The following is a 14150-nucleotide window of genomic DNA, read 5'->3' on the forward strand; positions in this document are numbered from 1 at the left end:
TATTTACTATTTACGAGGGTGGTTGACATTTCAACAATGGCCTCTTTAGTCAATTGTATAGAACTATGATGCAGAGGGCCATCTGGTCCTCCGGCATAGTTATACATCAAGTCAGAGCGGCGGCTTAGAGGGATGACCCGCCATGCGATCCAACAACGGATCAAGTCAACTCTAGTTAAGCCGTTTCCCAACAAGGCTTGAATCCTTTTGATGGTTGGGATGAGCTTCTTACGTTCAGTGGCAGTAAGCTTGTCAGGGAGTAAAAACTTAGAGTCAAGAAGCTCTGCACGATAACCCGACATTGGTTTTTCTTCAGCTGGCGACGTGTCTTTGCAATAAAACCAAGTTTGGTTCCAATCTTTGGGATGGCTTGGTAAGACTACTAAGGGAAAGACAACACCCTGTTGGCGCTGAATCGAAATTCCACCAAGTTCCAAGTTGGGGCCATTGGTGTATTCATTCTGGCAGTTCAAATAAAAATACTCTCTGAAGAGTTCAACAGTAGGTTCTTCTTGAAGGTACACCTCGCAGAGAACCTGGAAATTGCAGATATTTGATATGGCATTGGGTCCAAGATCTTGTGGATGAAGCTTGAAAAAGTGCAGAACATCTCTGAAGAATTTTGAGTCGGGCGGTGAAAAGCCCGGTTCATATGATCAGTAAAAACGATGACTTCGCCGTCCTTGGGCTGAGGTCTTTCTTCGACCGGGTCAGGAGCACGGTAAGACATAATGTTCTTCTCTGGTAAATATCCAATGATAATGAAATCCTTCAGAATGGCGTCAGTGACTATGGAAGGGACCCAATTGCAAACTGTTGTCATCTTTGGCGCCATGGTGAGAAAACAAGCTAAAAAGGAAGTAATTTGCCGGCTTAAATTAAATGGTGGAATCACAGGTTAATGTTTTCAATACATATGTGTAATGGCGGCTTAAATAAGGGCTAATGATATATGAAGGAAAAATGATCTGGCATGATAAGCCGCCATGACTAAAGATATTCAAAGGCGGCCAACGACAAAAAATTGGCTAAGTACTCAGATAAACAGTTATCATAGGCTGCTGCTGCTATTTTGGATCAAGATTTCTCCAAAAAGGAAAATAAATCTAGACCTAAAAAACTAGTGTAGAGGAGTTCATCAGTTCTAAGGAGGCCTTTGTGCAAGAAAAGGGAATCTACTAGCATCCGAAATGGATACGGAACAACTACCGCAGGAGTTCCATGCTTCTTTTGGATCAAAAGAGGATGCGATGGAGAAACTACGAAGAATCCATGATGAACAGCGAAGAACACTGACGAACTTGCAAACCCTAATGCGGATCTAAGGTGTGGAAAGGAAAAAACTTACGGACACAAATTTGTTGCGGAGGGTCGCCGCCGTTCTCTAGACAAACTCAGGGTGATGCAGCGGCCAAGGTTGAGGACGACGGTGAGCGCTGCGGCGGCGGAGCTCGGGCAACAGAGGGGTTGCGAGAGAAGGAAGAAGAAGAATGAGGAAGACCAACCGTGCCTATTTATAAGGAGATAGGTGAACAGGCAGGCGTGAAAAATGAGGAAGGCGAAAATAATGATTATCCAGCTAAATGGACGCCTAAATTTTCGGAAAGGCATTTAAGATAACGATCCGTTAAAGATGATGTCGTGGCGGGTTTCCAAATTTTCTGAAGATGACGTCACGGCGGGTTCCAGAGCTTTGACAAGCAGTGGAAGATGGATTTCGTCTAAGTGTTGAAGATTGACATGAACAGAGTTCAAATCAACCTGGGGCCTAATGTTGGGGATATGACTACAAGGTATGAATCGCCCAGGAGGGGCCGGGTCAATCACAATGGCGGGTTACTTAAAAGGAAGCCCGAAGAGTATACAAGGTGACCGTTTATGATAAGGCTTGTAGTAGGCCCAAGCCTAGAGGTGGCTTAAGGCCCGTAAGTATAAACCACCATGTATGAATAAGAATTGTAAAGTAAGGCATGTAAGAGTTGTCATCGAGCCATCCATGTTGTATGAGCCGGCTGGGACTCTAGGCCGCACGGCGTCAACCCGTGTATATAAGGGGACGACCCGCGGCGGCTCAGGGCAAGAAACAACATATCAAGAGCCAAGCTAGCGTATTTCGCTCCTTGGTCATCGAAACCTAGCAATACCACATCAACTGGACTAGGCTTTTCCTTCATCGCAAGGGGCCGAACCAGTATAAGCCTCTCGTGTCCTTTGTCCTGTTTAACCCCTTTAAGCTTCCTAGTTGCGATGGCTCCACGACTAAGTCCTTTCACTAGGACATCTGCCATGACAATTCCATGACAATATGGCTCCTGCCAGTTGCCGATAACTCTGTTACAAAACATGATCATCTCATACAATAAAATTTAGTATCATGTCTAGACCATATCACATCACAACATGCCCTACAAAAACAAGTTAGACGTTCTCTACTTTGTTGTTGCAAGTTTTACGTGGCTGCTACGGGCTGAGCAAGAACCGTTCTTACCTACGCATCAAAAACCACAACGAGGTATAGTGATTGCTTTTTGATCTTCAGAAAGAACCATGTTCATTGAATCCGATTCAACTAAAGTTGGAGAAACTGACACCCACTAGCCACCTGTGTGCGAAGCACGTCGGTAGAACCAGTCTCGCGTAAGCGTACGCATAATGTTGGTCTGAGCCGCTTCATCCAACAATACCGCTGAATCAAGAATCAACTAGTGACGGCAAGCAATATGTATATACCCACGCCCACAACTCCTTTGTGTTCTACTCGTGCATATAACATATACGCATAGACCTGGCTCGAATGCCACTTTTGGGGAACATAGTAATTTCAAAATTTTCCTACGCACATGCAAGATCCATCTAGGTGATCCATAGCAATGAGAGGGAAGAGCGTTGTCCACGTACCCACGTAGACCGTAAGCGGAAGCGTTATGATAACGCGGTTGCTGTAGTCGTACGTCTTCACGATCCGACCGATCCTAGCACCGAAGGTACGGCACCTCCATGATCTGCACACGTTCAGCTCGGTGACGTCCCACGAACTCTAGATCCAGCTGAGTGTCGAGGGAAAGCTTCATCAACACGACGGCGTGATGACGGTGATGATGAAGTTACCGATGCAGGGCTTCGCCTAAGCACTACAACGATATGACCGAGGTGGAAATCTGTGGAGGGGGGCACCGCACACGGCTAAACAATCAACTTGTGTGTCTATGGGGTGCCCCCTTCCCCATATATAAAGGAGTGGAGGAGGGGGAGGGCCGGCCCTCTATATCGCGCCTCAAGGGGGCAGTCCTACTCCCGGTGGGACTAGGATTCCCCCTTTCCCTTGTTGGAGTAGGAGAGAAGGGGAAGAGAGGGAGAAGGAAAGGGGGCCGGCCCCCCACCCCAATTCGGATTGGGCTTGGGGGGGCGCCCCCACCTAGGACGCCTCCTCCTCTCTCCCACTAAGGCCCATTAAGGCCCATACACTCCCCGGGGGGTTCCGATAACCCCCCGGTACTCCGGTAAATGCCCGAACTCACCCGGAACCATTCCGATGTCCAAACATATCCTTCCAATATATCGACCTTTATGTCTCGACCATTTCGGGACTCCTCGTCATGTCCGTGATCATATCTGGTACTCCGAACTACCTTTGGTACATCAAAACACATAAACTCATAATACCAATCATCACCGAACATTAAGCGTGCGAATCCTATGGGTTTGAGAACTATGTAGACATGACCGAGACTCATCTCCGGTCAATAACCAATAGCGGAACCTGGATGCTAATATTTGTTCCTACATATTCTATGAAGATATTTATTGGTCAAACCGCATAACAACATATGTTGTTCCCTTTGTCATCGGTATGTTACTTGCCCGAGATTCGATCGTCGGTATCTCAATACTAGTTCAATCTCGTTACCGGCAAGTCTCTTTACTCGTTCTGTAATGCAACATCATGTAACTAACTCATTAGTCACATTGCTTGCAAGGCTTATAGTGCATTACCGAGAGGGCCCAGAGATACCTCTCCGATACACGGAGTGACAAATCCTAAACTCGATCTATGCCAACTCAACAAATACCATTGGAGATACCTGTAGAGCATCTTTATAGTCACCAAGTTACGTTGTGATGTTTGATAGCACACTAAGTGTTCCTCCGGTATTCGGGAGTTGCATAATCTCATAGTCATAGGAACACGTATAAGTTATGGAGAAAGCAATAGTAGTAAATTAAACGATCAAAGTGCTAAGCTAATGGATGGGTCAAGTCAATCACATCATTCTCTAATGATGTGATCCCGTTCATCAAATGACAACTCTTTTCCATGGCTAGGAAACTTAACCATATTTGATTAACGAGGTAGTCAAGTAGAGGCATACTAGTGACACTCATTTTGTCCATGTATTCACACATGTACTAAGTTTCCGGTTAGTACAATTCTAGCATGAATAATAAACATTTATCATGATATAAGGAAATATAAATAATAATTTTATTATTGCCACTAGGGCATATTTCCTTCACCCCCCAAAAACTTGTAGTTACAACTACCCTAGAGAAAATGTGTAGTTGCGCCCCCTTTGAAAACTTGCAATCGCGACTACCCTAGAGAAACTTGCAATTGCGACTGACCTTCAAACAACCTGCAATTGTGACTACCCTAGAGAAACTTGCATTTTCGATCGTCCTTCAAAAAACATGCAGTTGCGACCCCCCCTCCCACTTAAAACTTGTAGTTGCGATTGCAATTGCGACCGACCTTCAAACAACTCGTGATTGCTAGAGAAACTCACATTTTCGATCAGCCTTTAAAAAGCATGCACTTGCGATCCCCCCCCCCACGCCACCCCATTAAAAACTTGCAGTTGCGACTACCCTAGAGAAAACGTGTAGTTGTAATTCCCTCTTAAAAACTTGCAGTTGAGAGAACCTTATAGAAAATTGAAGTTGCGATCGGCCTTGGAAAACATGCAGTTGCAATCCCCACATGAAAATGTGTAGTTGCGATTATCCTAGAGAAACATGCAGTTGCACATCCCCATTAAGAACTTGCAATCGCGAGTACCATAGAGAAACGTGTAGTTTTGCGCCTCCTAAAAAACTTGCAATTATGACTCCCCCCCTCCTTGTAGTTTTGCAAATTTTTAGAATCCTCAAATTCCAAAAGGAAAAAAAGATATGCTCAAATTTCAGTTTTGTTGTATTTTGGTTAAATCTGGTCAAACTACTTATTCAAAAAGTATTAGTGTTACTAAATAATTATTCAAGAATATTAGTGTTACTAAATAATTATTTCATTTTTTTTAATTTTGGTCAAATCTGGTCAAACAGGGGTCAAACTATGGTCAAACTACTTATCCAAGAAATATTAGTGTTACTAAATAATTATTCAAGAATATTAGTGTTACTAAATAATTATTTCAATTTTTTTGAATTTTGGTCAAATCTGGTCAAACTATGGTCAAACTATGGTCAAACTACTTATTCAAGAAATATTAGTGTTACTAAATAATTATTCAAGAATATTAGTGTTACTAAATAATTATTTCAATTTTTTAATTTTGGTTAAATCTGGTCAAACCGTGGTCAAACTATGGTCAACCTACTTATTCAAGAAATATTAGTGTTACTAAATAATTATTGTTTTTTAGAATAATAGTTTCAAACTCAAACAGTGAAACGTGTGACTTCATGCTCAAGCTAAACTCCTGAGGGTTAATACGATTGACATCTTACTATTGTCAGAAAAACAACAAGTGCAGACTTGGAAACAAGGGGGAATAGAACCTGGAAGTTAAGCATGCTCAGGCTGGAGTAGTGAGAGGATGGGTGACCGTCCGGGAAGTTAGATGATTTGGAATGATGAGGGGTGATTAGAGATTAGACGTTAAATTGAGCAGTGATGAGGGTGATTAGAGATTAGAGGTTAAAATAATTTAGAAATTTGAAAATCGGGAAAAGATTTCAAAAAAAATCAAAAAAAAAATTCAGAATTTTTTTTAAAAAATTCATGAAATTTCTTTAGTCCCGGTTGGTGTTACGAACCTGGACTAAAGGTGGACCTCCAGGCAGCGGCCACGTGGAGGGCCTTTAGTCCCGGTTGGTGTAAGAATCGGGACTAAAGGGGGAGGCTTTAGTAACGACCCTTTAGTCCCGGTTCAGGAATCGGGACTAAAGGCCCTTATGAACTGGAACTAAAGGCCCTTATTCTACTAGTGTATGCTACTATGTATCATGCATGATAATAAATAAAGTACTATATGATACTAATCTATGATACTATGGATTGAGAAGGTAGTATCATACACTAATATCATATGCATGATACTAGTATAGATACTTCCCATTACGACCAGCCTTAACTTCATCTACATCAGCCTTTAAAAACCATACGTAAGTTTTAGTGGGTCTAGCATTACTCCATAGAAAACATGCAGTTGAGACCCCCTTGAAAATTTAGAGTTGTGAGTATCATAGAAAAACTTGTAGTTGTGATCGGCCTTAGAAAATGCGTAGTTGCGACCCCCCTCCTCCTGAAAAACATATAGTTAGAACTACCGTAGAGGAACATGCAGTTGCCACTAGCCATGAAAAACTTGCAATCGCGATTCGCCTTCGAAAATGTGCAGTTGCGACTACAGCCCCCCCCTCCCCCTCTAGATGCGTTCAATTGCGATTAATATCCGTGTGCAATTAATACATTGTCTAAATATTAACACGTGTTTGACATGCACATTTATTAGTATAGAATAAATAATAGAAAACAGTGGCTGGTGGCACTGTTCGCAACAGGCCAAAGCTCAGCCTGAAAAAAAGAGAGTAAAAGGCCCATAAACGAGCGGGCTGCACGGTCAACCATCGGACAAACAAATACACGCGACTGGACAACTGCACAACAGTACAAATCTCAGCATGCTTTTGATCCAACGGCTGTCCAGGCGAATGAGACTATAATTAAAACTCGGGAGTACCTACTTATCTAGATGAGACGTAATTTGGTCTTATTCACCTGGAAGACAAGAACGGATACAACCCACGTCAGCACACACGCATTTTATAGTACCACATTCAATGGCTATAAAAGATGAATGAGACCAAATTAAATCTCATTTAGATGAGTTCTAGCAAAACTGTTAAAACTCAGTGAAAACGATCAGAGGACTAGCTCGCTAGCTAGCTTTGAGTTCACACGGTTGCTCTTGCTTTTGTTGAGTACAGTAATAGTTAATCAACAACATATTAATCCCACGAGTACTTATTATAATCATTTCACAAGCACTTGAGGATCGGGGTTAGCTCTTTGGAGGCCGACGCCGAGGGCTCCATCTGCTCCCACCCCTGCCTCCCCAGCCTCATCTCCAGGCTCGGATCCATAACCATGGCCGCGCCTTGCAGCTCACGGTCGCCTGCACAGTCCCCATCGCCGCCGTCATCGTAGCGCCGCCGCGTCAACGCCAGCCATCCGAAGCTCTCGGTCTCGTCGACGTCGTCACTGCCGCTGCTGCTGGTGTTGTTCGGTGACGGCCTTCCACGGCGTGGGGCTGCTGGCCGTGCCATTCCGCTCTCCGGCATCATGTGTTCATTATCATGAGGTTCGGAGGTCGTCAGGTAAGGCGGCACCATTGTTGTTGTTGCTGCTCCCGCTGCCGCTGCCGCTTGTGTCCCCCAAGCATCGTGATGGCCCTGCTCTCCAGCTGGTGACTCTGACCTCCTGCATGCATGCAGTACGGATCAATCAGTTTTTTTGGGTTGTCTTGCTTTTGAGAATGGTACGAATCAATCAGTTAATGCACACATATATGAGTCGGAGCTTCATGTCGAGGGGCCTGGCGTCAGGGTCAGGTTAACACCAGAAACATCACCATATGGTGCCCTCTAGAAAATGACCCTAGACCACAGCTAGTAGCCAGACCCCCGGACGTTCAAAAAGGTACCATCTGGTAGACTCCTGTCTTTTTATGTTTTATTTTACCTACATATTAAGCATCTCCAATCGGACTCTGAAACTGTCCCTGTACGTATGGTTGGACAGCCTAGGACGTGTTTGGTTACTTTTGCTGCTGAGCTTGACTTAGAGGGAAAACGAGCCAGTCTAAGCAGGTTCTGGGTGAGGGAAAACGGGGCTAAAAGATGTCAATTTGATTAGTTGACTGCATTAGGGGGGCATGTCATCGAGATGCAATTTTGTCCCGATGTTTGGTTGCATACATGCATGATTAGGAGTTAACAACAAAACTTACAGCCACCAGGTTTGGCTTCTCATTTCGTCAAACACGTTGAGTGCGCTGGAGCTTCCTCTGCCATCATGCCCACCGCCAGGTCCCGGTGACCATGGACGCGCCCGGCACCTGGACTCCTCCATGCGCGGCACCGTGGCCGCGCCCGACTCCCCGGCGCCTCGCTGCTCCTCGAGCTCGCCCTCACGCACGCCAACACCGCCAGGTTCCGATGTAAAGAACATCCCCGGTCGCCGCCAGCGAGTAGACATGGCCGTCCTCCTTGACCAGCGAGGCGATGAGTCCAGTCGCGCTTGATGGAGTTGCTGCAGGCATCGCAGACGACGATGGTCGCGGGCCTCGCTGCTCCTCGCGTCGCCCACGGAGCCGTTCCTTGTGCCGGGGCTCCCGGACACGGTGCGGCTCACTAGGTCGAGGCTCGCCGAGGCGACGCTACCCGGCGCGGCTCCTGGCGCTCGTCTGGTTGGTCTCGTGGGCGTTGCCGGGGGGCTCGCTGGGGCCTCGGACAAGACCAACAGGGCCACGAGCAGCATTCTGGAGAGCGACGAAGGCGTCACCTTGTTGCATCGGAGCGGCACGGTCGGCGGCGTCCTGGAGCGTGACTAAGGCGCCGGCTTCTTGGACCGGAGCGCGACGGTCTGCGGCATCCTGGAGCGCGACTAAGGCACCGACTTCTTGGACCGGAGTGCTGCGGTCGGCGGTGTCTTGGAGCGCGGCGAAGTCGCCGGCTTCTTGGACCGGAGCGCCACGGTCGGCGGCGTCCTGGAGCGCGACAAAGTCGCCGGCTTCTTGGACCGGAGCGCCACGGTCGGCGCCACCTTGGAGCGCGTGGAAGGCGGAGGGAGCGAGCCCGGGGCTCGCGGTTGTAGGCAGGAACCGCTGGTGCTCGCCACGAGCAGAAGGGCGGGGGGCTTCGTCGCCGCGTTTCTTGGCCTCTAGAGTCGGGGCACCACAGTCGCGCCCGAGGCGGCGAGCCTGGGCCCGTGGGAAGCCTGGGGACACCGGCGGAGAAGTGGCCGGCCCCACCGCTGGAAGAAGGCACTTCTTGATCAACAGCGTCGCTGACTCCGCGGACGAGGGCGGCGCTGCGGCCGACGGGATCGACTGGAGCAGAAGGAGAGAGAGAGGGGATTGATAGGATTAGGGACGGGGGATTAACTGCAGACAGGTTTCCAGAGAGCCACCGCGTACGCTTCGAAGCATCGCTCGGGCCTGGCTCTCAAGAACCGCCGATTCGGCTGTTTCAAACCGGCCAGGCTCAGGGGTTTTAAGAATCGTGCTATGCAGGCTTAACAGTATATGCAAGAAACCAAATAACCAAGGTTTAAAAAGATGCTGCACTGCACAGGCCTGATTGGATTCGATGCAGGCAACCAAACTCGCCCTTAAATATTGTCCCAAGAGGAGAGAGAGAAAAAACAACACACAGCCGGACCTCCAAATCATCCTATGTGTCCGAGCTGTTTGCAAAAACACCCGAATTCAGCTCATATTTCGGGGCAAATGGGGGATCGGGACGTGTCTGGAATGCACACCACGTCGGACTTGGCCCTCGCTCCGGAGCACCTTTTTTTTCTTTTTTTCTCTCTCGCTCCATCCCCATCAATCATATAACATCTGTAGTCCGAATAATTTGGGGAGACAAAGCTCCATGCACGGACAAATGATGGTTCAGAGTTCGTACATGTCCGCGGATTCTTGGGTGGAGGGGGATCATGTCATACGTATATTATTCTGCCACGGCTGTTATGGAGAAAAAAAATAAAATCCAAGTCTTGAAGTTGGAGGATCTAGGTAGCTGTGCATGAGATATGACCATGTACGTAGCAAGGAGAGGAGAGTTGGAGAGACGTGCATGGATGTTTCCTAACAAAATGGCCACCACACCACACATCGATCAGTCTGGCTAGCTCCGCTAGTGTACGCGCTGCCAAGTGGCTTGTCCATGCTCGCCACTATTTCAGCAAATGGCAGGGCAGGCTTTCCCCCTGGTCAAGGCCAATGGAGTTGCCCTTGTCTTCTTCTACCTGTTGCTTGCGAGATTCCAACAGACATTGGCGCAACCCCCTGATAGGGCCGGCCACCAGAGGCAGAGGGGCAATTGATATGGATCTGAATCATCTGATCTGATCAACCACAAACGCAACCGCAGCTGCATGCTCTGATCACTCACGCAGAAAAAACCACCCAGAACATTTATTTCGGTGCGAATTATCAGAGTAGGAGGGGAAATGTCTCCCCGTGCATCATGACTCACAAGGAGCATGCAACTCATAAGGGGAGAGAGATGACGGAGAAGGTTGGAAGTGTGCTGCATGCATGCATGCGTGCATGCTTGGGAGTGTGAAAATCAGGAGCACATGGTACAGTGGCAGTGCAGGAGACAAGCACAACTGCCTCCTACAGCTAGCTATGCTTGCTTGCTCTCCGTAAGGAAGGAGAGAGGTCATGATAGACGTTAGCGAAAGAGATGCTGATCGATGGGGCATGGACTGAGGGGTGACCCGGTAAAGTGTATATGATGGAGATTTTCATCATTTCAGCCGACAAAAGGAACTGATATGATAGAGAGGCTGGAAAGGCTGTGCGTCCCTATGTACTAGCTCATAATGCATGGTTCTCAAACAAAAAAAAAACTCATAATGCATGCATGGTTAAGTAACTTGGCTAGAGACTCAAAGGGCACTTTGATGTGTTCAAGATAGTGATCAAATTATAAAAGTTCTACTTTCAATTTATGTCAAGATATACTCATGTGGTTTCTAATGATGGGCTGATGGCATTATATGCCACAGGCCAATAAGATCAACCACACACACATAACTAAATTTACAGTGCTCATATTTTTAAGCAAAAAACATTAATTCATATCAAACCAAGCGATGCGAAGTTAAAGAGCATCTGCTGTTAAAATCAACCAAGTAGCATATATACATGCATGTATTTGCATTGACATTCTGAAATAATCAGATAATACATGGATGTGCGTATCTCTTCGTGCAGAGGCTCAGAGTGTTATCGTCCTTTTCGGAAAAAATACGTGCATGTGTGTTTCCACTACTTGTGAATATGAAATGTGGCAAAAGCATACCAATTGCGCATACCAGTCCTTTGTCTAGCAGTTAATTAACTACTCAATTGTGCATTATTAAAACCCGAAACCTTAGTCTATATAAGGACTAGCTGGATTCTGCAGCATGTGATAGATATATACTCCAAGCTGACCGCATCGACTAAAATAGTGCATTCAAATTCCTCTAGATGCTGACATCCCAATTTAATCTCTACACATATTCGGCTGTCACACAAGGCAACAGAGTATTAAAATGAGGCACAGGTGATGTAAATGCAAGCACAACGCATGCATCCATGCTCCAAGTGCAGGAAGCAGGTTGCAGACTTGGTGTGCCATAAAGGCCAAGAGATATGAAACAAAACAACCATTATTAATCAACAACAGTTATATTTAATCAATAAACCCAGTCAGATCATACCAGATTAATGTACAAACCTAGGAGTTGTATTATTGGAAGTTGTGTTGACCATGTTGCTGTTGAACCCATCAAAGCCATTGACCAGTTCATCACCAGCGACAACCCTTCTCAGAAAGCCCATATCTCTGGTCTGGCCATGGCCTGCAACCACACCATATATATAGTTAAATTAGTGCATGTGTCTTATCACACTACAAAATACAAGCATTTGTGTACAAGCTAGCTGTACAGTTGTGCCTTATGGGTCACACAGGCTATAGGTGCTAGCTAGCTAGAGATGGCACACACTTATCCCATGCCAATAGTTCATCACTGTGTGTGACATGACCTTGGATAAATTAACTCAAGCCATGAAATTAATTTCAAGGACAAGAAGGTGTTAAAGATCTAGGCACCATGTGGTTTACCTGCAGCGCATGATCTTTCTGTGCCCTTCACTGTTCTATACATCTGCATGCAAGAAATCAAGTAGAAAAACATGAAGATGGAAATTAATTAGCTTAATCTATTCTGCTGCTATTTGTGTTTTTAAGACATATAAGTCCAGAATAATTAGTTATGGGGTGTGCATATATTTAGGGCACAAGACTAGAGACAAAAAAGGACAACAGGTACTTGGTATCAACTAACAACAAGAGGCTACTATATGCATTCCATCGTTTTGTTTTTGAGTGATCGGAAGTTAGCACGGTGAGAAAAAGATGTTTGAGCTAGCAAATACATGAATACATGTAGGTGAAAACTTATGGTAGGAGAGAAGACTTTGTAATAGTTATTACTTGCCTGCAGGTGGCTCTTAACATGAGCGAGTGTAAGATCCTTCACGTTCATCAGTTCCAATACTGACTTTGGTGTTGCTCCTACAAGATGTCGTTTCAAATGAAAAGGGAACGAGTTTTAGAGACCAATAAGGGTTAATCATGCATAGATGGAAATTAAACTGAGCACAAATGCGGAAATTTGAATGAATTTGTATGGCACTCTACTCATTTGATGACAGATGGGAATCATAGGACATAACCTTCTTGGAAAATTAACATGCAGAAGACACTAAAGATCAAATAAAAGGGCACCAAAGGAAACACCATGCAGACTCCCCAAAGGCAATTGGCAAGAGATCATCTGATTATATCAGCTACTAATTAATCAATTACCCATTCAGGCTGAGGAACCCACGTTGCTCAAATACCAACAGAGAAACAAAACCATCACATCAAGCACTCACATCTACTGGTGTATAATTAAATACCCTAGTTGTTAGTTAAACGATCTTGAGATTTTATATGAACATACTCTCATGGCCACCAAGGAGCTCCACGGCACGCACAAAGTGTGCGTGCAGCGCTGTGGTCCACCGCATCCTAGGAGCCCTCGAGCTCCTCTTCCGGCCACCAGCTGCCGGCCTTGCCACAGCGCTGCCGCCGACGGCAGGACACGAGCTCTTCTTGAACCCATGGGCCTTGTTCGGCTGGTGCAGCATCTCCTCCAGGCCACGGTACCTCTTGGACGCCACCTCATGGAGCCCCAGCCGCACCTCACCGTCGTCGCCGACCACCGCGTCCGGCAACGGAGGGCTGATGTGAAGGGAGAGATCAGGAGCAATTGCCGTGGTAATAGAACAAGCCTCGGGAAGAGGGGGTGGAGGAGGGGAGCTCATTGTAGCTAGCAATGGAATCTTGCTGTGTCGGTTTCAAGGGTAAGGAGGAAGGGGAGGCGGGATGCGGTGATTAGGTCATGAGTGCCATATCATTTTCGTGTTGGGATTTGTACATGTTTGAGAGACAGAGAGAGATGGGGGAAAGGGAAGATGCTATAGGGTCTAGAGATATTGTGGTATAGATGGAGAATTTTCTATCAATGCCATGCTACTATGGTGATAGAGGAGGGGAGAGGGATGACATCCCGGGTTGGGAATAAGCAGGATGAGAGAGAGAGAGAGAGAGAGAGAGAGAGAGAGAGAGAGAGAGAGAGAGAGAGAGAGAGAGAGGCCTCAGCAATCATGAAATGGGAAAGGGGGGACAGAGCGTTTGGATTATGACAAGCTCTAACAGACATGGTTTGTATTTAAGGGTTTGTACACACCCCTTCCAAAAGTTAAAAAATGATATTAGTGTCTTTTACTACTAACTAGTAATAAAAGCGTACGGGCAATGCACGTTAATATCAGACAGAGAATTAATTACATGTTCATATCATGCAAAAATTTGTTGGACGTTAATATTGGGTAGAATATCAACTATCTGTTAATTACATGGACAGTCTATATTTGGTATGTTATTAATTACATGCTAAATATATATGTTGAGCGCTCACGATTTGAGCAATATAGGTAGTTGGATTAACGATGTTTGATGGATAAGATTTGTTGGATTTGCTACTTTGAGTCTTTTTATATTGGTATAGATGTAGATATAGATTACTAGCAACT

The 14150-nt window shown here is 45.9% G+C and overlaps 1 protein-coding gene across 2 annotated transcripts; it reads right to left on the reverse strand.

Annotated features, from left to right (window-relative positions):
* Positions 1-7070: 7070 nt before the first annotated feature.
* On the reverse strand, positions 7071-13627 carry LOC119299401 (probable transcription factor KAN4). Of its 2 annotated transcripts, XM_037576632.1 has the most exons (5): positions 13016-13627; positions 12506-12582; positions 12130-12172; positions 11740-11863; positions 7071-7702 (listed from the first exon to the last, which is right to left on the reverse strand). In XM_037576632.1, exons 1-5 carry the CDS (start codon positions 13377-13379, stop codon positions 7261-7263), a joined length of 1050 nt encoding a protein of 349 aa, XP_037432529.1. In that variant the 5' UTR covers positions 13380-13627; the 3' UTR covers positions 7071-7260. The 2 variants fall into 2 exon arrangements, with proteins under 2 accessions (XP_037432529.1, XP_037432530.1); XM_037576633.1 differs by lacking the exons at positions 11740-11863; positions 12130-12172; positions 12506-12582; positions 13016-13627 and adding an exon at positions 8232-11726.
* Between the last annotated feature and the right edge of the window lie 523 nt (positions 13628-14150).

The sequence above is a fragment of the Triticum dicoccoides genome, chromosome 5A, assembly GCF_002162155.2.
Source record: "Triticum dicoccoides isolate Atlit2015 ecotype Zavitan chromosome 5A, WEW_v2.0, whole genome shotgun sequence".
Lineage (NCBI taxonomy): Eukaryota > Viridiplantae > Streptophyta > Magnoliopsida > Poales > Poaceae > Triticum > Triticum dicoccoides.